The 22,384-nt window shown below is 40.1% G+C and overlaps 1 protein-coding gene across 1 annotated transcript in view; it reads left to right on the forward strand.

The window, feature by feature from the left end:
* The window catches only part of DENND6B (DENN domain containing 6B), a 1,114,433-nt gene that overhangs the window by 1,049,932 nt on the left and 42,117 nt on the right, over positions 1 to 22,384 (forward strand). The window contains exons 17-18 of the mRNA XM_044088568.1: positions 5,681 to 5,790; positions 22,239 to 22,341. Of these exons, the coding sequence (XP_043944503.1) occupies positions 5,681 to 5,790; positions 22,239 to 22,341 (213 nt within the window). The remainder of the gene's footprint in view (positions 1 to 5,680; positions 5,791 to 22,238; positions 22,342 to 22,384) is intronic.

Here is a 22,384-nt window from a genome sequence, read left to right on the forward strand (position 1 = left end):
CTTTTAGTGTACCAGTGCAAATTTACAACACAGCCAGCTCAAGCTTTCAGAGAAACTGATTCTGAATCCACTTTTCTTTTGTATTAAGTGAGAGGAAGAAGTACATTGTGACATGGTGTGACCCCTCCCCACCACACACACACACCACCACTACCACCACATACTACCCACTCCATAAATATCTCTCTTCAAACATGGAGTCATGGTTGGTATTGTACTGTCACTGTCCCACTATAAATAAACCTACAATAGAGTAGATACTTACTTTGTACGTATCTGGAACCTAGGACAAGAAAGTCTGTCCAGCAGAAAAACAACAGAAGGAATAATAACAAAAAAAAAAATAACTTTGAAGCAGTCCAGTAGAATTATAACATTTATTCAAAAGATAGCATTAGTAAAAAAAAATATGAATCAGCACTGCCTCAGACCTGAACTGCTTTCTTAAAAGAATTTTACAATGATTAATGACAAAGGTGTGCTCAGATTGCACCCATCATTCCAATGTCCTGATCTAGAGTTTATAACATTCTGCTGTGTAATAAATAGAATGAAAGGTTACCAGCACCTGCCTATCACTATGCTTGATGCAGATAATGTCGCAGCATGCCTCAGCTGAGAAAAACTGGCATCACTGAATATGGGGAGGGTCATGTTTTTGCTAAAAGTTACTACTATTATATTTTCATAAGACAATCTCAGTCACAACTTCTACTTTCCCAAGCTTTTCCACTGACTACATCTACTCAGGTATGCTGGCATTATGTGGAATAAGCTAGCATTTCTTTACAATTCAGTTTCTCACTTCTTTGTACAGTTACATACTCACTTATTAGCAAGCTGTGGTTATTCCAAGGCTGGTAACTTGGAGAAAGAATGAGATGAGCATTACATTTCCTGTTAGTGATCACTTCTAACTCAATAAAATGGAGCGCAGCCTTCTAACTCAGTAAAACAGAGCACAAGGCCCTAGGGCCGATAGCCTAGTACCAACCTATGAACCTGTAAGAAATATCCAGGGAAGTGGGAATTGTTATGGCTAGGCTTGCATAGGCCCTAGGGCCGATAGCCTAGTACCAACCTATGAACCTGTAAGAAATATCCAGGGAAGTGGGAATTGTTATGGCTAGGCTTGCATAGGCCCTAGGGCCGATAGCCTAGTACCAGCCTATGAACCTAATGTTTGTAACCTTACCAGAGAATGTGATCATTTTATTCACCCTATTACTGGACAGAAGCTTGATTTTAACTTTTATGCTAATTATGGTACTCTGAGTGTTTACCTTGCATTATGTGAGGTATGCTCCAGCTATTATGTGGGTAAGATGAATTGCTGTTTTAGAGACAGGTTTAAGGAACATGTGTACAGTATCAGCAGAGGGAATACTAAGAATGCACTTGGGAAGCATGTGGTTAATGAAGGCTCTTTACATTCTTTTAAATTTTTTGTTTTAGAGTGTTATGTGCCTACTGTTAGAGGTGGCACTGTGAGAACTTATACAGAGAATCTTGAAACTAAATGGATTCTGATGCTCCAGTCTACTAGAGGCAGGGGCTTAAAAGAATTTATCCCTTTAAGACCTGCACGTAGGTCACATGATCTAAAGAGGCAGAATGGGCTATTTAAATGTTTAATTATTGTGAAATAATGAGATCTGATGAAGCACCTTGGTTTGGTGCAAAAGCGTTCATCCTCTACTTTATTTATCTATTTATTTTTTGCCGAGTTTTATTAAAGTATCAAAGTGTTTGTTTTACGCCTTCCTGCTCTATTTTTATCCGCATTTTTACCTTTTGAGCTGGTTGCCTGTTGCTTGGTTTAGTTTAGTTTCTGTACATTTGAATTTGTTTGGCTACATTAGAATAGTGTTCAGAGTGTTTCTAGAAGGGGAGCACTGGAATTCTATACGCTCACTTTGCAAAACAACACAGCATGGATAAAGTGTTGCTGTTGTAGCAGGGCGTTGGGAGTAGGTGGTGAATAACTTGGCATCACTCCCCCATTTCCCTCTAAGCCCTCATCTACCATTTGTGTTTAATGTAGAATAAAATCTGGATCAGTTGCATCATCCTTTGCTGACCTTAAACAGCCTGATTCTGGAACCTTTGCATCTTGGCCTCTTTAGAAACTATTCTGATTCAATCACTGGGGCTTAGCACAGTAGCAGAATGGCCTCCAATACCTAAAACTTTGGTTGCTGCAGTGGTACCTGTTTATTACCTCCCAGCCAGATCTTGGAGCTACCAGGAAAACCTACCTTGCTAAGTGGAAATGATTTTTCATCTGGGCTGTTAGAAGTTCTCTTCCTCATCATTCTGCAATACTCCATATTTGCCTGTCATGTCTGAGGCATCTCTTTGATCTAGGTCGTAGGTATTCCACACCAAATTATATATTTTACACATGTTTTGTGTATGGTGTGGTGGACAGCAAAATGATGATCAAGCATAAGCTGATAAACCAAATTTTGAAGGGCATTCTTCATCTCCAGCTTTTGTTGAAGAATCTGTCTTCAGCTTGGGACCTGAACATCCCAACTGACATACTGTTGTATCCACTGTTTGACTTCTGATGTTTGGTGGCTTGAAGTTTATATTCTTGAAGATTCTATTATTTGCAGCCATCATTGCAGCCCAGCAGATTTCCAAGTTCCAGGCTTTTGCAGTCAAAGTCTGTTTTCAGGCAGATTTTCATTTCCTCCCTTTGCCATTTAACCACTGTGTTCACTTCCTCTCATTCTTCTCAGGTGGCATCCCTGCTATTCCACCAATTAATATTGATGATGGATCAATTGCTCATTTATTTTTCTTGTGGTGAGGGGGGGATTGCATTTAGGAAGCAGAACTTAAAAGCTATTCACATCTGTACCTTTTTCTTCACCAGATGCCTAATATGCCCTCAGTTTGTGCACTGATAGGACCCACACCCCAAAACCACACAGGGAAGGGCTGCTTCTAGTGCATGTTTGAAGAATGTGCCCATTGCAGACATTTGCTGTATGACCACCTTAAACATCATTCAATGTAGTTTGACCCTTTGCTGCAGGAGTGGAGCATCTTTGGAATGCCTGTCTTTGAAACTTCCTGCCCAGATGGTCTTTCCTCCCTTCTTGGGCTCCTTCTGCTCACTTTTGTAGTTGCTTTTGACCCACTGCTTGAAATTCTTCTTATGTGTTTATCTACTGCAGAGGGCCTTGAAATAATGTACAACAAATATGTGAGTACTGTGGGTTGCCACCTTTTCAGATGCCCAAAATGGGATATTTTTATGGAAATGTTCAATTTTGCAGAAGAAACAATACCCTCAACTAGTGTTAAGGACTATATTTCACTTTGGTGTAAAAATAAAAGCCAGCCTTTGTAAAAATTAGAGTTGTTTCTCTTCTGTCATATTATAATAGGGTGTTTCAGATGCAAAATAATTGTGTTATGCAGCTATTAATGGAAAGTTACAAAACAGTTTAACTTCTAAAATTTAAGGACATTTGCATTTTTTCATATTTTTTTGCAGGACTCAACTGCCCAAGCATGGGCTGTCCTGTGTATAGTGGATTAGGTGGTAACCCTTGTGAGTACTCATCTCATCAGATGACTTGTGAGAGGACCCCATGCAGTCAATGCTTATGTTCTTTGTTCTGCTTACTAGGGGCATTCCATCCACAACATTTGTGGTGGTAGGTCTTCCTGTAATTAAACCTGAGACTTATGATATTGTTAACCTTAACCTCTCTGGTAGCATAGAGGGGGGATAAAGCCCTGACAATGGCCTAGCCAACCAGGGTTTGATTAGCAATTTGGGTGACTAATGGAGTTGCAAGGAGAAAGGGATGGGTGTTACCATCCCTGTTGGGAGGGTGGTGCCATGGGCATCTCCTGTGATGATCCCTGATAAAGGCTAGGGATATTGCAATTGGGGGAGATGTAGTCCAAAGGGTGATAAGATGGAGTATAAGACTGAGCCACTGTGGAAGCGGGGGGACACGCTGCATATCCTCATTGCATGCCCACCCCTTGGATATTACCATGGGGACCAGAAGGGAAGATAGGATGGAGTAAGAGTGGTAGGTCATAAAATAACTCCACCCCCCTCCCCCAGTGGATATGTATGGTCATACCTGTACTTTTTCCTTAAGATCCATGTCAACCTCTGCACTATTGGAGATAGTCCTGTGGGATAAAGAGATGGCTGGTAGACCCAGTGATAGACATGGGGCACTGGACAGATAGGCACTGGATTATGCAGAGAGGAGGAAAAATCCCACCCCCCAAAAAATAATAATATTGTTAACTTTGTCAGGCACTGCGTTTCAGCCCACTAGTGATCCTGTGGGGGGATATATGTGCCCATTAGCCTTATAGAAGAGACACTGTGTCTCTGTAGTAAATGTGGCTTGCTGTCTATGAGTACAGGAGCTTAAGACTTTTAAGAAGAGCCAGCATAGAGGGATATAGGACATAGAATGTTGCAGCTACTTCATACGGCTGTCTTCATAATCAACTAATGATATTGTTGACTATGAATACAGTGCATCCATCTGCATTTTTAATGTGTGTTTTTCTAAAAACACTTATAAGTCAGGGAGACACAGGATAAGTGTATGACACAAATCCTGATGTATTAAGAAAAGAAAGAAGCAGTTCATTTTCTCACTGATCAATGACTTTTCTTTTAATTGATTTAGTATGTTCAGTCTGCAGTGAAAGGAATGGAATGGAAGGTTTTGTTTACCTACTGCAACATGTTTGCACATGCCAGGCTATGGGGTCAACATCTGACAACTCTGGACACTCCGTTTTGGTAGACTGACACCATGTGTCCAGTGATGTAGCTATGTCACAGTAGATTGTCTTTTTTAACTGCTTTTAAGAATGCATTTTGTGCTTGTAGAGAGAAAAGGTATATAACCTACCCGCTTGCTATAATCGCGGACAAACATCTATGTACAAAAACATTACTGTTGCTACATAAGAATCTTCTGACTCCTAAAATGTTCATTATTCCGCATTTGTTACTACATTATGTAGTTCATCAGAGGTAGGAGTTCACAGTGTTAAGGTCTTTAAAGCAAACTGGTATTCATGGGGGATTTGACTTGGGCTAACTGCAAAAAATGGGGACAGCCTAGCTAAAATGTAGGAATAACTGATTATTCCACAGTGATTAATTACATTAATTAGTAATGAATGGTAGAAGCTCACACAGTTGAGGTCTTTAAAGCAACTTGGGTTTTGTGGATAATTGAGATGAAGGGTGGCATCTGGCTTTGGCTAACTGCAAAAATGCGGACAGACTAGTTAAACTTGTGTATGCCATTTTCCTTAGTCCTTACTGTGGCAGCTTACATGGTTTGTTTACATTATATGTAGTGCTGATCTTTGTAGTACTGTCCTCAGAATATTGTCTGTATATTCACTGAATGAATATGGATATTTTTCACAATTCTCATGCTTCAGATTTACTCTTCACATGTGGTACAGATTATACTTTCATTAGTGGCTTGCAGTTCCACAGTTCTAGGAGGTGGCTACTGATTTTGTGTTGAAGATTTTTCACTCTTCCATTATCCTTTAATTAAAAAAGACTGTATATTGTAGAAGCAGAAAGCTGCTTATATTATTAAAGTTAGGTGCAGTTAAGTTGGCTTGTGAACTGATAGCTGTTCTGTGTTTCACTCCTTAGAACCCTCCTCAGATCAGGCCTTTTAGTCAAGATGAATTCATGAAGACACTAGAACACACAGGTCCCCAGCTTACCTCTACTCTCAAGGGTGACTGGCTAAGTCTTTACAGGTAATTTTGCATAGTCTCATTTGATGTAAAGCTTTTCTGCTTCATTCTTAGTTTACAATATTTTAATGCAGTTCTCAGCTTAGAAGAGATTCTGATCCAGTCAGGAGCCTACAGTGACTGGTATGGGATAGTTTATTTTTACAGTAAATAGCTCATTCTTAGATGTAACATGGAATTGATAACATTTTGGAATGATACTAAACTGGGAAGCCAGGAGTAGTTACTTTTTCTTTCTATAGACTGTGACGATGTGAAGTATTGCCAGCCTAGCCAGTAGAAGTAGGGCAGTGGATGTGTAATGTATGCCAGTACAGCTAGTTGGAAGTTTGTAAAGAATGATATGTCATTTGTATATCAAACTGCAGATGCTTGTGTTGAAAAATTATTTGTAAAGCAAAAATGTACCAACAGTGTGCTCTGCTGGACAGAAAAAGAAATATACATGTATTATTATAACTGTTTAAATGTACAAGTTTTAACAGAGGATACTGGAAGAGAAGAGGTTAATATCAATCCACTTAACTTTGAAAATAGTTTGAAATTAAATTACCTGGCTTAAGCCATAAAGATTGTATCTTACAATTCTCAATGCAGCCAGATACAGAATATTTATACTAGGAAGCTTTCCCCATTGTCTTTGGGATGAACTAATTGCTACTCTGGAAGGGTGAAGGTTTGAAATTGTTTTATGATTTCCAGGAGCTGCAGGAGATCTTAACAAGGCTCTGTGTGTGTATTATTGACACATATGTGCTAAATCCTGACAGCTTCTAGCCAAAGGGGGGGGGGGGTAGCATGGGAACTAGAAGTCAGATGACCAGATATGTGATGTCATTCTGTAATCCATCACTAAAATATTTTAATACTAGGTGAGACTGAAGTCTCATGGCAGTCTGTTTTTGGAACCTGACAAAAGGAGGACCCCTTACCACTTCATCTTGCCTTGCTCTATAAGTGACCAGGGAATAGTAATTCTTTAGGTCAGTCAGGAAAATATAGTGAGATTAGTTAAGTTCTGTTTTTCTGTATCTATGTGAATCTGTTCATCTGTATTATTTTTAATATTTCCTGTGACTGAAACTCTGGTGTTTACTATAAGTAGATATTTCATATTTTCATGTTCATTTATTATTTATTATTAAATATATTTAAACCTTTCATTGTGGTTGGTCCTTTAGAGAATATTTTAAGTTTTGAGAGTACGCATATCTATTTGGTGACTCTGTAGCCACTCTTGAAAGCCTTGCTGTTTAGTCAGCATTACCATCCGTGCTAATATTAATTTCACTCAGTATAATTGGGTACCCTTGCAAGAGCCTTAGAGTAGCTGGCTTTGGAGTATCTGGTGGTGGTTTGACTACCTCATAGTCTGGGGAGTAAATGGCATAGCTACTAAATCTGTGCCAGCCTTTCCCAAGTGTGTGTGTCTGTGTGAAAATCAAATCTCAAAGACCGTGTCTGTCAGCTGTTTGGAGCAGGGACATGGAGCACTGGTTTCACAAAGAGGGTGCTGGAGAACTTGGCTTGGCACTCGGCTAAAGACTCGACTCTGTAGCTGTGCCAGTGGGGAGTCTTATTGGGGACCTGGCAGGAGAGAGAAAGAGAAATCCACACCCCAGTCTGATTGTGTTTCCTGTGTGCTCGTAAGGGAAATTGTGCTTGATGCAGGGAGCTGCATCTGTAAATACTGAGTGTATCTATTTTTGTTCCAAGTGAACGTCCCTCTCCAGTGTCGGTGGTGAGGATTCAGGCTCCTTGACTACTGGCCGAGAGTGGAGATGTCACATATTGGTGGCAGTGGTCAGATATTAATTGAACTTCTATAGCCTGTAAGCAGTTGTCACTAAATGTGCATGTATTCTCAGCAGCCACAAGGTAAACGAACATAGTTTTTTTTTTCATAACAGTTTTATTTTTTTTTTTCTGTTAGCTAAGTTTAGTCAGGGAAAGCAGGCAAATATGTCATCAGAGGATTACGGGAAGTTGACAAAGAACCAGCTGGCCAAGGTGTGTGAAGCCAGTGGACTGGTGTATGCCAACCTGAGTAAAGAGGAAATTATTTCAGCCTTAGTCACAGCTCAGACCAGCAACCAGGAGGACAACCAGTTTGGTGATGGGTATGTACAGACCTCAGAAACAGGACAGTTCACCTTTTCCTCAAAGGACTTAAAAATCCATCTGAAGTTAAAAAGATTTGAACTGGAAGCCAAACGTTTGGAATTAGAATCAGCAGAGAAACTGCGGCATTTAGAGACTGAAGAAAATGACAAGCTGCATATACATGAGAAGGAGATGCCAGGGTTATAGAGGTAATGAGGAAGGGAATAACTGAACCCCAGAAGCAATGAAGGTCAGTAAATTTCTTCCACAGTTTACAGAGGGGGATAATTTTGATAGTTTTATTCATATATTTGAAACGATATGTAGTCAGTGTAATGTTGACCAAGGGCTCTGGGTATGATACCTAACCCCTCTTACTCCATCGTAAAGCTGTAGTAGCTGTTTCTAAATTGTCTGATATTGATTGTTTAAACTATGATAAAGTAAAGAAATGTTTACTTGAATGTTTTAAGTTAACACCTGAAAAACGTTTCATGAGCATAGGTGCAAGGCACATGAAAGTGTGTGTGATTATATTGCTGAGTTAAACACTTATTTTCATAGGTGGGTGAGTGTCAGGTCACTACTTTTGAATGACTGTCAGACCTTCTGTTGAGGAAACAAGCCCTTAGTACTTTGCCTGAGGACATGAGAATCTGGTTGGCAGACCGATAATGTAACTCTGCAGATGAGCTGGGGAAAAAAGGGGATCTCTACCATACCTCTCAACCTGTTAGGTTTATAGGTGTGTACTAGGCTAATGGCCCTGGAGTCTTTACAAGCCTAGCCCATAGAAGTTCCCTGGCATCAAAGTTAGTTCCCAGTGCCTCTATCAAGTAGAGCCACTGAAGTGATCCCCGGGGTGAACTTACTATTTCCCATCCACTCATCAAGATTTCTCTTGAAGGGATCCAGTGAAGTGTTCTGCTTGACATGTATGTGGAATCTCTTCCAGAGCATGGGCAGTCTCTATGTTTTGAGTCTGTCTCTCCAGAATGTTCTGTTGATTGTAGTAATGAGATTGAGGTCTCTGGAGTGTGTGGTGTGGAGGGATTGGAATTTCTTTAGATGTAGCATTTCTAACAGAGCTGGGTTAGACATGGCTTTGTAAGTCAAGCAGAGATCGCCTCTTAGTAGATGATATGAGACAGAGAATAGCTGGAGTTTTTTGAGTCTGTCTGTGTAGGACATGTGTTTAAGGCCTAGGATCCTCTTTGTGAAGTACTTTTGTGGCCTCTCCAGCTGTTGCAGGTGTCTAGTGAGGTACACGCCAAATGGGGCATTATGCTAGATGATTGGTCTAATGAGGGAAGAATAGAGAGAGATGATGACCTCTTTCTTTCTAGATGCAAAACTCTTGGTAATGACGTGTCACATACAAGGACTTTCTGACCACAGTGGCAATGTGGTGGTCGAAGGAGAGGTTGCTGTCAACCTGTATCTCTGTCTCTATATCTCGTATAATACCTTCAGTGTTCAGTGGCCTCCCATCGATGTGGTAATTAGTGGGAACTGAGTTTTTCCCAAAGGGGAAGATGACACATTTTTTTTGCATTAAGCTTAAGTCCATGGTTTCAACACCAGTCATAGGTCTCAGTGAGGCCTTTCTGTAGGATGTCTGCATCACTTGGCGAGTTAATAATGGCTCCCAGCCTGCAATCATCTGCAAATTTGTTCAGCCAGAGTCCCCCTGTGTTGGTCTGGACTTCTGAGAAGTAGATGCCAAACAGGAGAGGACCCAGGACTGATCCCTGTCGGACTGCACTCGTGACTGGTCGGCAGTCTGACTTAGAGTCCACTACTTTTACGCTGTGGGTTCTATCTGTGAGCCAGTGTGCAACCCACCTAATGATATAGGGGCTGATGCCTAGTTTGGTGAGTGTATCAATAATTCCTGAGTGAGGGGTGCTATCAAAGGCCTTGGCCAGATCAAGATAGACTGTATGAACTGCCTTACCCTCATCCACAGCTCTGGTGACTGTCTCAAAGAAGTCAAACAGGCATGATCTACCTTTCACAAAACCAAATTGCGTGGGATCTAGAGTTTGGAGATTCCCTATATCCTTGTTAATTAGATCCATGATGATGCGCTCCATATACTTGCATATCAGACTCATCAGCTAATGGGTCTATTGTCGTTCCCCCTTTATGGAAATGGATAACTGTAGCAGTGCGCCATTCAGTAGGGACAAAACCTGAGGTTAGGCTGTGAGTGAACAAGGCACACAGATGTGGTGCCAGTTTACTTTGTAGTTAATGTAGAACACTGTCAGGGATATTGTTGAGTCCCATGGAAGCTGTATTCTTGGCCTTGGACAATGCAGCTTTAACCTGTGCTGCAGTAATGCTGGGTGCCTGGCATTCTTCTGATATTGTGATTGGTCCTTTAGGGGGTAGAGAGGTGTAAAGTTGGCACTGAATCTGTCGGCCAGTATGTTGGCAATATCTGTTGGCTCAGTATAGAAGGTACCATTGTGCAGTAACTCGGCGCAAATCTGGGTATTGCTGTGGAGAATCTTGATATAACTTTAGAAGGCTTTGTGGTTGTTTTTAGTGTCTGCTGCAATTCTGCCTTCATAGCTGGCTTTAGAGGTTTTGATGAGGGATCTCAACTTTTTGTTGAGGCTAATAAGGGAGTTTTTCCAGTCTTGGGACTTCACCTTTTTCTGCAACAGTTTTTTCCTTCTGTCATAGAGTTTATTAATGGTAGGAGACCACCAGATTGGCTTCTTTTTTGCAATCTGGACAAAGCCATAAATAATGGAGGAACAAAGGCCCAAAAATAGGGACAATTTTTAAGTATTGCTCATATAAATTTATAAAGTTGATAGAATAATGGAATTTGCATAGATTTTCTGAAGGGTATAATGTCAAAAACTCAAATGTTGTCATTATTTTCTGGCATCAATTCTCAATGATTTGATTAAAAAAAAACACAATTGTATGAGGAATATGCCAAAAATATGAGGAAAAAATGTGGACATTCTGCAAATATCTGGACAGTTGAGAGGTATGATCTCTACTTAGCAAGCAGGGCATCGCTGTAAAGGAAAGGGATACCCAGTGCTGCCCATGGATATGAGGGAACCCATGATGGGCAGGCTAAAGCACCCATTCAGAGTCCACCAGTAACAGGGGAAGCCACTAGTTCAGATACACAGACAGGATAAAGGGTTAAATGTTTTAAATGTAACCAGTAGGGCCATGTATCATATAGATGTCTATGCAGGCAAGGTGGGGAAGAAAAGGTGGGGATACTCTTAGTGGTAAGTTGTCTGGAGACAACAGGGGTACCAAACTATCACCAAAGGTTATAGCCTATCTTAGTGAATGGAAAACATGCCACTGCTAAGAGAGACACAGCCTCTGACGTAACCATTGTGAAGCCTGCAATGGTTAAAGAGGAGCAGTACTTGCTTGGGCAGTCCACTCCAGTCAGAGCTTTAGGAAGGACCATATTCCAAGAGCCTTTGGCCAGAGTTCACCTTGACTGGGAAGGTGGAAGAAGAAGCAAGCAAGTAGGTGTGTTTGAGGATATCCCTGCAGATTTCTTTGATTTCGATAATGCAGTACCTTGCGTGCATGCAGTTAGGCTTGGAGACAGGCATGTGGCTCTTGTAGCCTGGGGGAGACCCAGATAGACCTCACACCTGAAGCCAGGGCTGGTGAGATGGCTATTTCAGGAAGGAGCTACTCTGTAACAATGAGCCTGAAGGAGAGCCACAGCTGCTGGTAGGTACTGGTGTTCCCTGGGACAGGGTGACTGCAAGGGCAGAGATGAATGGTAGCAGGCTGACAGTGAGGCATCGCTGTCAGAAGATACCAGGCTTCTTGTGAAAGGGAGCTGGGAAGGGTCACAAAGATAGAATTGAGAAGGCTCAGCTGTTGGACCCTACACTAAGAGGCTTGAAGGAGGTAACTAGGGAGGCACCTGATTCTCAAGGAAAAGGGGAGTCTGTATATTGAAACAAAGGGTTACTTTAAAGAGAGTGAACCTCTGAGGGAAGGCTAGAGGGTGAGGTAATACAGCAGTTGGTAGTATCTAGACACTACCATCTGGCACTTCTAGCCATAACCAATGACATTCCTTTTGCAAGTCATATGGGCATAAAGCATGCCAAGACACATATTATGCAAAACTGTTATCGGCTTGGAATTGCAAGGGATGTAAAAGGGGACTGCAGGACCTGTGAGCAGTGCTAAAAAGTAAGCAAGGCAGGAACAAGATCAAGGCTGCGTTGATGTCTTTGCCTGTGATTGAGGAGCCATTTCAGAGGGTAGCTATGGATATTGTGGGGCCTCTGAGTAGCCTAAGTTCCAGAGGGAAGAAGTATATCTTGGCGGTAGTAAATTATGCTATTAGATACCCTGAGGCGGTGGCTCTGTCCTCCGTCGAAGCAGAGAAGGTGGAAAATGTTGTTTAGAAATTTTCAGCAGGGTAGGTTTTCTGAGAGACATACTGACTGACAGAGATGCTAGTATCATGTCAGACCTACTGGCTTCTCTGTGGAAGCACTGTAGGGTGAAGCACCTGAAGACCACCCCCCCACCATACCCAGACTAATGGCCTTGTGGAGAGGTTAAACTCTACACTAAAGACCATGCTCCAAGCATTTGCAGACCAGTTTAAGAGAGACTGGAACAAATATTTGCCCAATCTGCTGTTTGCATACAGAGAGGTGCCCCACGCATCCACAGTTTTTTCACCCTTTAGATCGCTGTATGGACATATGGTGGGGGGGGCCTTTAGATTCGATTTGTTATGACTGGGAGGGTGAGTGTGAATCCCACAAGGAGTCTGTTGTGGCATATGTCTTAAATCCCTGGACAAGGTTTAGGGAGCTCAAGGGTTGGCCCAGGAGAACCTGTCAGGAGCCAAACAGCAGAAAAAGGTCTGGTATGACAGGAATGCTCAAGCCCAAGAGTATGCTGTGGGACAGCATGTTATGGTTCTCATTCCTGTCAGACCCAGTAAGCTGCAGGCAGCTTTGGAGGGACCCTTCAAAGTGGTAAGGAAGGTCAGTGATGTTAACTACATGCTAGAACTGCTAGGCAGGAGGCAGGGGCACAGATTACACCATGTTAACTTGATAAAGCCTTACCATGATAGGGAGGCCCTGCTGCTGAGTATTTGCAGTGGATGGCAGGAGGAGTCTGAGGGGCATCTGGTGACTGATCTCCTCAGTGAGGCTCAGACTGACACCTCAGTGGAAGGGGTACCAATGTCCCAACGGCTATCCCCTACCCAAGTTTGAGAAATCCAAGCATTATTACAGGGGTTTGGAGGCATGGTCACTGTAAAACCTGGTTACACCCATCTTCTGCAGTACCATGTGGATACAAGATCCCAAAGGCCTATCAAACAGGCCCCTTACAGGGTGCCTGAGTGAGTCAGACAGACTCTGATGCAGGAGGTACAGGAAATGTTGGAATTGGTGGTAATCCAGGAGTCCAGCAGTCCCTGGGCCTCCCCAGTGATGCTGGTACCAAACAAAGATGGCAGCACCAGGTTCTTTGTGGACTATACAAAACTAAATAGTTACACACTGTCAGATGCTAGCCAACCCCATATCTAGGATAGATGAAGCCTTAGAGCAGCTGGTTGGGGTTAGGTATCTGACCACTGTTGATCTGACCAAGGGCTACTGGCAGGTGCCCTTGACTCCCACTGCTAGAGAGAGGTCAGCTTTTGTGACTCCTTTCGGATTATATGAATTCATAAAGATGCCCTTTGGGATCAAGAATGCCCCAGTGACCTGGTAGTATATTCCAATAGGTTTTAATTGTATCCACTATAGTAGGGGTATCAAGATTGTATTGAATAACCATTGCATTTGTTCTTATGTGGTCAAACAAAACAACAGCATCATTGTTCTGTATCATGGATTGATAACCTACACTTAATATAGCTGCAAACCTAGTCAACCTATTTTGGCTGTGAGAAAACAGCCTAGACCTTTAATAGTAAAAATGCAATCTTACCAGCAGAAAAAGATGAATGTGACAAAACTTTGGCAGAAGGACAAAAGACTAAAAAGTGGGAGACAGCAGAGTGGTTGTGGAGAATAACTATTCATTGCACACCAGACAGAAGAGGAATACAGTTGTTCCATTATATAGGGAATGTCGAGAAGCAGGTGTGAGATTCAAACTGCTGTAACCAACTATCTTCAAAATATTTTTCCTAGAGGAACAAAAACATTTTTTGATGGAGTACATGCTAAGGAAGAAATACAAAAGTTTGTCCAACAAAAAGTGAGCATGGCAAAAGAAAGATTAGTGTGCTTTCTCTCATTCTTGCAAAGGGGAATGACTGTGTTTGTGAAGTCTATCAACTTTATATAATAACAAATTTTGACAGAAAGCAAGTAAGTGAAAAAGAATTTTGAATATTATAAGTTCTTTTTTATAGTAAACACTCCTGTATCTGGTTCTCATGTCACTTACAGACAATCTGATAAAGAGAAATGGCTTGGAGAAAATGTTTCCAGAAAGCATTCAAGTTTTTTTCCCAGCTGGGAGAGCTATAAAGATAAGGCAAAACCAGACTATACTTAATAGAATCACAGGCTCTACCTTGCATCTTAGCATGGATAATCTTTATTTTAGATTAGTTCAAGTTTATTTGTGTGGCTTTCTGTTTGGAACTTTTGTTCCTATTAAGGGGTAAAACTTCAGTATTTGAAGATGTACATAGTTTTGTGTGTTAGTAGGTTTTAGGGGTATTGTGTGTGTAGTTTTATTTGAGAGTTTTCAGTAAAATAAAATGTTCTGCAAAATATGACATAGGCTCAAATGGAGATGACGACACAGTTGTATAAAAATTTAACAAGCCAAACAGTGCATGCATGTAACACAAAAGCTGGAACTAGACTCTTAAGAAAAAGTTATTATACATAAAATGTAGGAATAATAATCCCTCAAGAATATAATTCTTTCTATAATATCTTTAAACATTAATGGTGTCACAGATAAATTCAAAAATGAAAGAGTAATGAACAATATTAGAAAATGTAGAGTGCAAATAGCTATGCTGCATTAGACACTCTTGGAAAGAACTGAACATGTGAATTTGATAAAGAAAAGTTTTCAGGAAGGTTATTCAGCAGAATACCTGGGCACAGGAATTGAGAAATACTTTATATTAATTGCAAGTGGAGCTCCAATAGTAATAGAAGAGAAAATAAAAGACAATAACAGTAGATGTGTAGTACTAAGATGCTCCTGACAGGGGAGTAGCATTACACTGGCATATTTATATTCCACTGAAAACTGCTATAATAGCACTAAAGAAAATTTTGGGAGAGATAATAAACTTTCAGCAAGGAATATTACTTATAGGTGAGGACTGGAATTTGATTTGCAAAAGTGAAGATGTGCATGGGAGGCCTACAAAGGAGGGTAGATTTTTAAAGAAATTTATGAAAGTATTTGGCATGGAAGATGTGAATTCAGTACTAGGAATTCTAAGTTAATTTACATATTATTCCCCAAGATACAAAAACTGGGCTAGGCTAGACAGAATTTACATTTCACAAGAACATGTGCATTTAATTAAAGGTCTTGAAACACAGCCAATAACTGTTTCAGATCATGCACCAATAATAACTAAAATAAACCCCCAAGGTAATGAAATAAAAATGAGAGACTGGCATTTTCCCACCTATTTGTTGAAAAGAGAGGAATTTAAGGAATGGGTATTGGAAATTATTCAGGAGCTATTAGAGAAGATAGAAACAACTTCTGAAATTATAGCTAGGGAGTGTTATAAAATGAAAGTGGAATTTAAAAACAGGATGGAAATAAAAGAAAGTGAGATATGGTTATGAAGTAACAAGAATTATTTAGGGAGACTGACAAATATTAAAGTGTTGCAAAATATGGGGAGTCTCACAGAACAAGAAGAAGAGCAACTACAGAATACTAAACAGAAAATAAGGGATTACCTCGATAATATACATGAGTTTAGAAAGATTGCTGTTAAGCAACTGTTTTTGATAATAACTCTAGAACACAAAAACTTTTAGCACAACAATTCAGGTAACAGAAAGTAGAAAGGGCTGTTACCGAGCTTAGGGAGCCTATAACAAGGACGCTAACAAGGGATCCTTCAGAAGTATTAGAAATATTTCGGAAATTCTATGACAGTCTGTATCAAGCAGAGAAATATGGAAGTCAAGAAAAAGTAGAAATGGAAATGTTTATGGAAGAATTAAATATGCCAAGGCTAGAGGGGAGGGGAGGCTCAGTCTCTAACGGGATAGGAAGAGATGAGGTAAAAATGCTGATGTATAACAAATCTACAGATGGTATTCCTGTGGAAGTTTGGAATCTAGGAAGGAAAAATGATGAAGAGCTGGAAGGTTTTGTTTAACAGTAATTTAAGAAGAGGAAAGTACCAACATCCTGCAAGAAAGCAGAAGTAGCTGTACTATCTAAAGAGGGTAAAGATCCATCAGATCCAGCTTCATACAGGCCCATTTCAATACTAAATCATGATTATAATGTGTTTATGTCTATAATGGCTAAAAGAATGGCAAAAGTGATGCCAAAATTGATAGATATGGATCACTGTGGTTTTGTGGGTGGGAGGCAAACATTTGACAACATAAAGAGAAAAGTGATGATCCAGAGGGAAGCAGAATGTAAGAAAATACCACTGATGCTGGTGGGTCTTGATGCAGAGAAAGCATTTGACACAGTAAGCTGGGATTTTATGAGCAGAGCAATGCAAGCATTTACATTCCCTGATAAAATTATAATGTCGGTTAGGAGGATATATGAAGTATCGGAGGTGAAAATTAAAGCAGGTGGGGTCTTCCATGATAATCTCTGCTTGTACAGAGGAACCAGGCAGGGTGTCCTCTCTCTCCGCTTTATTTGCATTATATTTACAATCATTGGCAAAGAAAATAAGGGACTCAAAAATTCAAGGATATGATTGGCATGGTAGTCGAGAAAAGATGTCTCTATTTGCAGATAACATTATTTTATATCTGACAAAACCAGAGAGAGACATTACAGCTGCTGTAGAACATATTGAGACAGTCTCAAACCTTTTCAGGATACAAAATTAATGAAGCTAAAACAAAAGCAATAGCTTTAAATTATGTACCCACATACGAATTGGTTCAGCAGTATCCAGAGATATGATAAAAATTAAGTATTTAGGAGTGTGGATTAAAAATTATACTGGTATGGCAGCTGAGGATATGTGGGAAGAGACTGAACAAAAGATAGTACAAAAACTAAGAAAATGGAAGCTCTGTTGTATGAATATCGATAGTAAGATACAAGCAGTTAAAATGTTTTTAGTCCCTTTAGTCTTGTATATTGACAGGCATATTTTTATCAACCAGAGGTGATGTTGTGTATAGCAATCAATAAAAAGCTGAAAGATTTTATCCGAGAGGGGAAGATGGCAAGAGTCAAGTGGGATAAGCTTATTCTTCCACTAGAACTGGGCGGGCGGGTTGGAATTACCTTGTTGAAGAGGTATTTTAGAGCAACACACTTAAGGCTCCTATACATAGCACAAGCAGAAAACTATAACTGAAAGTAGAAATAGATAATGATGAAACAGGGGAGAACCTGAAATAACAGGGAGAGACTGGGATTTTGGATGTAGACCTTTAAGGAGAACAACAATAATCATACAGAATATTATATTCATAAAGTAGCAGAAAGTCTTCTAAGAACTAAGCCAACACTGGAATGGAGAAAAGATATTCTGCCGATAGGGATGACTGCAATTGGGAGTACAGACAGTATGCAAAAGGGGGCAGGAATATATTTGAGGAAACTGGCAAAGGGACCAAGGTATTGGGAACAAATAACTAGAGTGTGTAAGGTAGTAGAATGGGAAGATGCCAAGAACTTATTTGTACTGCTGGTTGGTTGGAGTTTGCCTTACATATCAAGGTTTAATATCAGAGTATAGCCAAAGAGAAAGAAATAGCAGGGTCCTAAATGAAAGACCAGCACTGGTAGAGTTTTTAGTATAATCTAGAACAGAAGATGCCATTAAGAAAGGAATAATTAGTAGAGCATATCAAATATTGCACGATAACTATAAGAATGAATCTTAGGAGTTTAGGAAGGATTAGGAAGAGAGAATTGATAAGCAATTGGACGTCACAGTGGTGCAGAGGTAGCATTGTCACCTCACAGCAAGAAGTTCTCTGATTTGATTCTCACTTGGGGTGCCTTTTGTGCGGAGTCTGCATGAACTCCCTGCATTCCTGTGGGTTTCCTCTGGGTGCTCCGATTTCCTCCCACGTTACAAAGACATGCATTTGTAGTGTTTCTCCCCAGGCCACCACTGAAAATTGGCTTTGTTCCAAGTCGGACTTTCCCATTAAACAGATGTTAAATAAATAAATAAAAATAAAATAATTCATAAAGAAACAAGGGGGATATATGTATGTTTCCTAAATATACAACAAAATCTGAAAGATTTAGGATCTTTGCCTGAAAGTGCTTACACGGATATTGCTATACCCCAAGCAGACTTCAAAGAATTTTTCCTAAGGTAGACAGCAAATATTGGAGGTGTGATGGGGCTGGGAGCATATTTTCTGGGATTTTAATGAGTTGGCAGATTTTAAAATTCCCTTTAGATTAGTATGTCAGAGATACTGGGTGAGCAAATTGGAGTAACTAGGAATTTATTTTTTTGAGCTATGATACAGAATTGGAATTGCCTAGACACAGTAAGGCCTTAAGTCTAATTATGATGGCTGCCAAAAAAGCAGTTACTAGAAAATGGAACTCAAAGTCTAAACCGACTTTACTAGAAGTAGTGAAGATACTAACAGAGAAAAAAATGGAACTGGGATCTTTATTAAAGGGTAGGAACAAATTAAATAGGGAAAAAATGAAAACTGTGGGATTAGTACATGCAGAGGAGGAATTAGGTTTAAAAGAAGGCAGGATTTGAATGAGTTATGTAATGGTTGACTAACAATGATTGAATATGTTAAAAGTGATGTATAATGTCTGCAGCTACAGTTGTGCTGGCACTATTTGGAAGGTGTAATGTTTGCAACTGAGATTGTGTCACTGTGGTTTATTGTCATTTATATAGTTGTAACATGGCCTGTGCCATACGTGATAATTCAATAAAGATGTTTCCTGTTTTAAAAAAAGCTGGAGCTTGAAATACTTTTTGTCGACCAGATGAAGGAGTCTTCCCAGTCAGTGTTTTCTAGTCATCTTTTCAATTTGATTTTCCTTCAGGCTCTCTAAGTTTCTTCTTTGCTGGCAACCAGGTAGTGTACTCACTAGCCAGCAACTGAATTTTATCAAAACTGGCAGAATTACTAGTCATTATTTCTCAGTTTCTTTTTTTCACACTGGGAGAGCTGAAATTAACTTGCTGATAAGTGTGCTGCCATCTTAGAAGTCTGACCTCAGAGATTTTAATAAGTGAAAGGTACAGATGGAGATTCATTAAGGGGGTGTGTACCTGCTGCCACAGGGTCCCTGGTGTCTCCGAACATTATGGGTGTATTCCAGTAAGTCAGTATCTGAGACCCTTACAGAAGGTTTTTCACCTTTCTCTAGGATGCATCACCTTACAGTACAGAGTACTAGAGTTTGGTCTCTTTTATCAAGAATATTTACAAACATTCTAGTCATAGTAGTTAGGTACTGGATTTCTGGATATTCCCATATTTGACATGGCCTTTTAAAGGGCCTTCATGGCAGTGTCACTGGCTAGGGTGCTTCCATTATTGTAGATCCTGGAGTTTCTATAAACTAAAAGAAGCCCTATCTTAACCCCTCTGAGATGCTTGCCTTTGTCGTGACAGAACTGGACACACTTGCATGCAAGCTTTTCTGTCCACAAAGAGGTCCAGGAAGTTTTGGCTTTGGTAGACTAATTCAAACCATTCTGTGCTTTTGGGCTTGTTGGTTGCTGCAGTCTTAGTACTGGAAAAGTTTTGTGTGTGTATGTGTGTTTACATGCAAAGTACTCTTGTTCAGTTTTTGGTTAAAATTGATTAGTTTGCAGTGAGAAGCACAGCACTAAATCTGAGGTGGCTAAAACTCTGAGGAGATAGTGCTTGTAACTCTTGTTAACAGCTATACGGTTTAAAGCTCATTTGGGTGCAACGGCTGTTGGTTATAACTTGAGGAAGCAGAGCACGTTTCTCTAATGCTGTTAATACTATTTGCTTTTGTTGTATTACTTGATGGTCAGTGGTGCAGATCAGGAGACCATCACCCCTGACCACCACTTATTACTTGGTGGCAGTAGGCAAAATTTATATGCCCACTTGTCAGATATTATTTGGTGTCTGTGGTGCAGATCTAAAACCCAGATCCCTGCATGTGACACTCGAGTTAATACAGAACTGACATAATGTCAGTCTCACTACCAGGCTTACCCACCTCACCCTTCCAGTCCCTAGCAGTTGTCTTTTGCCCACTACCGCAGTTAATTTTCTTAATTTCACCTTCTTCTACATGATGAACCTTCTTCTTGCTCTCAGTAGAAATCAGTCTAGATTGAAATAACCTAAATGTTGGCGACTGTAACTTTGACACGTTGATGTTGACAACAAAACATTGACAGGCTGCTGCACATGCACTGAGGATTAAACATGGATCATGAAAACCAAAAAAAAATTTTTTTGTAGTGGGTAAGGCCCCCGTAGCCCCCCCCCCCCCACAACCCCTGCTAATTATTTATTCCAATTTCATGACTGCACAATCCCAGGGAAAGGGCATATTTCCCTTCCCCAAGGATTGGCGATCGCATACACCTATTAACTAAAGCATGTTGACAAACAGCGGTTGATATTTGGGATGTTTGAGATTTCAAACTTTGCATATTTATATTTAAACTTACATATCTTTACACACATACCTTTCATAAATATGTTTTTTCATTGATAAGTGAAGAAGCTGGTACAGTTGATCAAAAATTGCTGTCTTTTTCACTATGAGATCACTGTATAGTGTGGACTGATGAATATGCCCTTTCTCCACTATAATGTAATCTAATTTTTTTGATCCTTTGTGGATTGATATTTGTCTTGGTCAGCCATTAGGTGTCAGTCATTGTTGGGTCAACAATGCGCATTTTGAATGGAAGGTTATGCTTCAATGTATATATACGCAGGTGTGTGGCGGGTGGGCGGGTGTATATATATATATATATATATATATATATATATATATATATATTTATATATATATATATATATATATATATATGTGTATATATATATATATATATATATATATATATGTGTATATATATATATATATATATATATATATATATATACACACACACACACACACACACACACACACACACACACACACACACACATACAGACATGCAAATGGAAATATCAACATTAGGTTGTGGCAATCAAGAGTGGCACAGTGGTGCAGCAGTTAGCCTTGCTATGTCAAAGTACTGGGTTATCCAGAGTTTGATTCTCAGCTGGGATACAGGCTATGCAGAGCTGGCACATCCTCCCTGTGTCCCCATGGGCTTTTGCTAGGTGCTTCAGTTTTCTCCCACATCTCAAATACATGCAGTAGGTGAACTGACATACACAAGAGTGTCCGTGTGCGTGTGTGTGAGTATGTGTTTGAGTGTGTGAGTACTAGTGTGCACATCCTGCAATGGATTGCGACCCCTTTGATGATTAATCTCACTGCTTTGCACCCTTGAGTACCAGGATTGATTCTGGTTCCCACACAACCCTGAACTATATTAACACAACAGGTAGTTGGATTAATTTTCCAATATTGACACTGCAGTTCACCATGGGGGGGGGGGGGGTCTGAATGTGCAGTCTTATTGGATGAGATGTTAAACCAAGTCCCAATCTGCCTGAGTTGTTGGTAACTCAGTTGGATGTAAAGAGATCCCATGACACATCAAAAAGAGTAGGAAAAGTACCCTCATATCCTGCCCATGTTTTCCCTAGTCAGATGAATATCACCTTGGGTCTCCCATGAAAAGAGACCATTGGCATAGTGGGACTAATGTGGACAACATAGTGTAAGTAAATACAAAATAAATAATTAAATAAAATAAACTGGGTCAGCAAAGAAAGAATGAATAAATATTATGGCAGTCCAACTTCTTCAAGGCCATTAGTTCATAAGAACTGCTGAACCGGTGAATGTTTCTCGGTAAAAGAAAATTTTCTTGGGTGATGAAAGCCAGGGAACCTTTTTGGCAAGGCTTATATAGGCCCAAGGGCCGATAGCCTATTACCTACCTATGAACCTAAGCCTGACATCATTCAGTATTATATTTCAAGATTTTGATGATTTTGGCAGAGTTTACTGACTTGTGCTTTTCTGAATCATTTTAGACGATTCTTCAGGTCTGCTAATTTTGATGGCTGGTACCGTATGAGATTGAAGGAAATGAGTCAGAAACTGGAAACTCTTCACCTGGAAGTGATCTGTGAGGCTGTAAGTATCTGCTGACATGTTTATATGAGAGTGTTTTACATAG

Source organism: Protopterus annectens, chromosome 11.part0 (assembly GCF_019279795.1).
Source record: "Protopterus annectens isolate FY-2018-M chromosome 11.part0, PAN1.0, whole genome shotgun sequence".
NCBI lineage: Eukaryota > Metazoa > Chordata > Ceratodontiformes > Protopteridae > Protopterus > Protopterus annectens.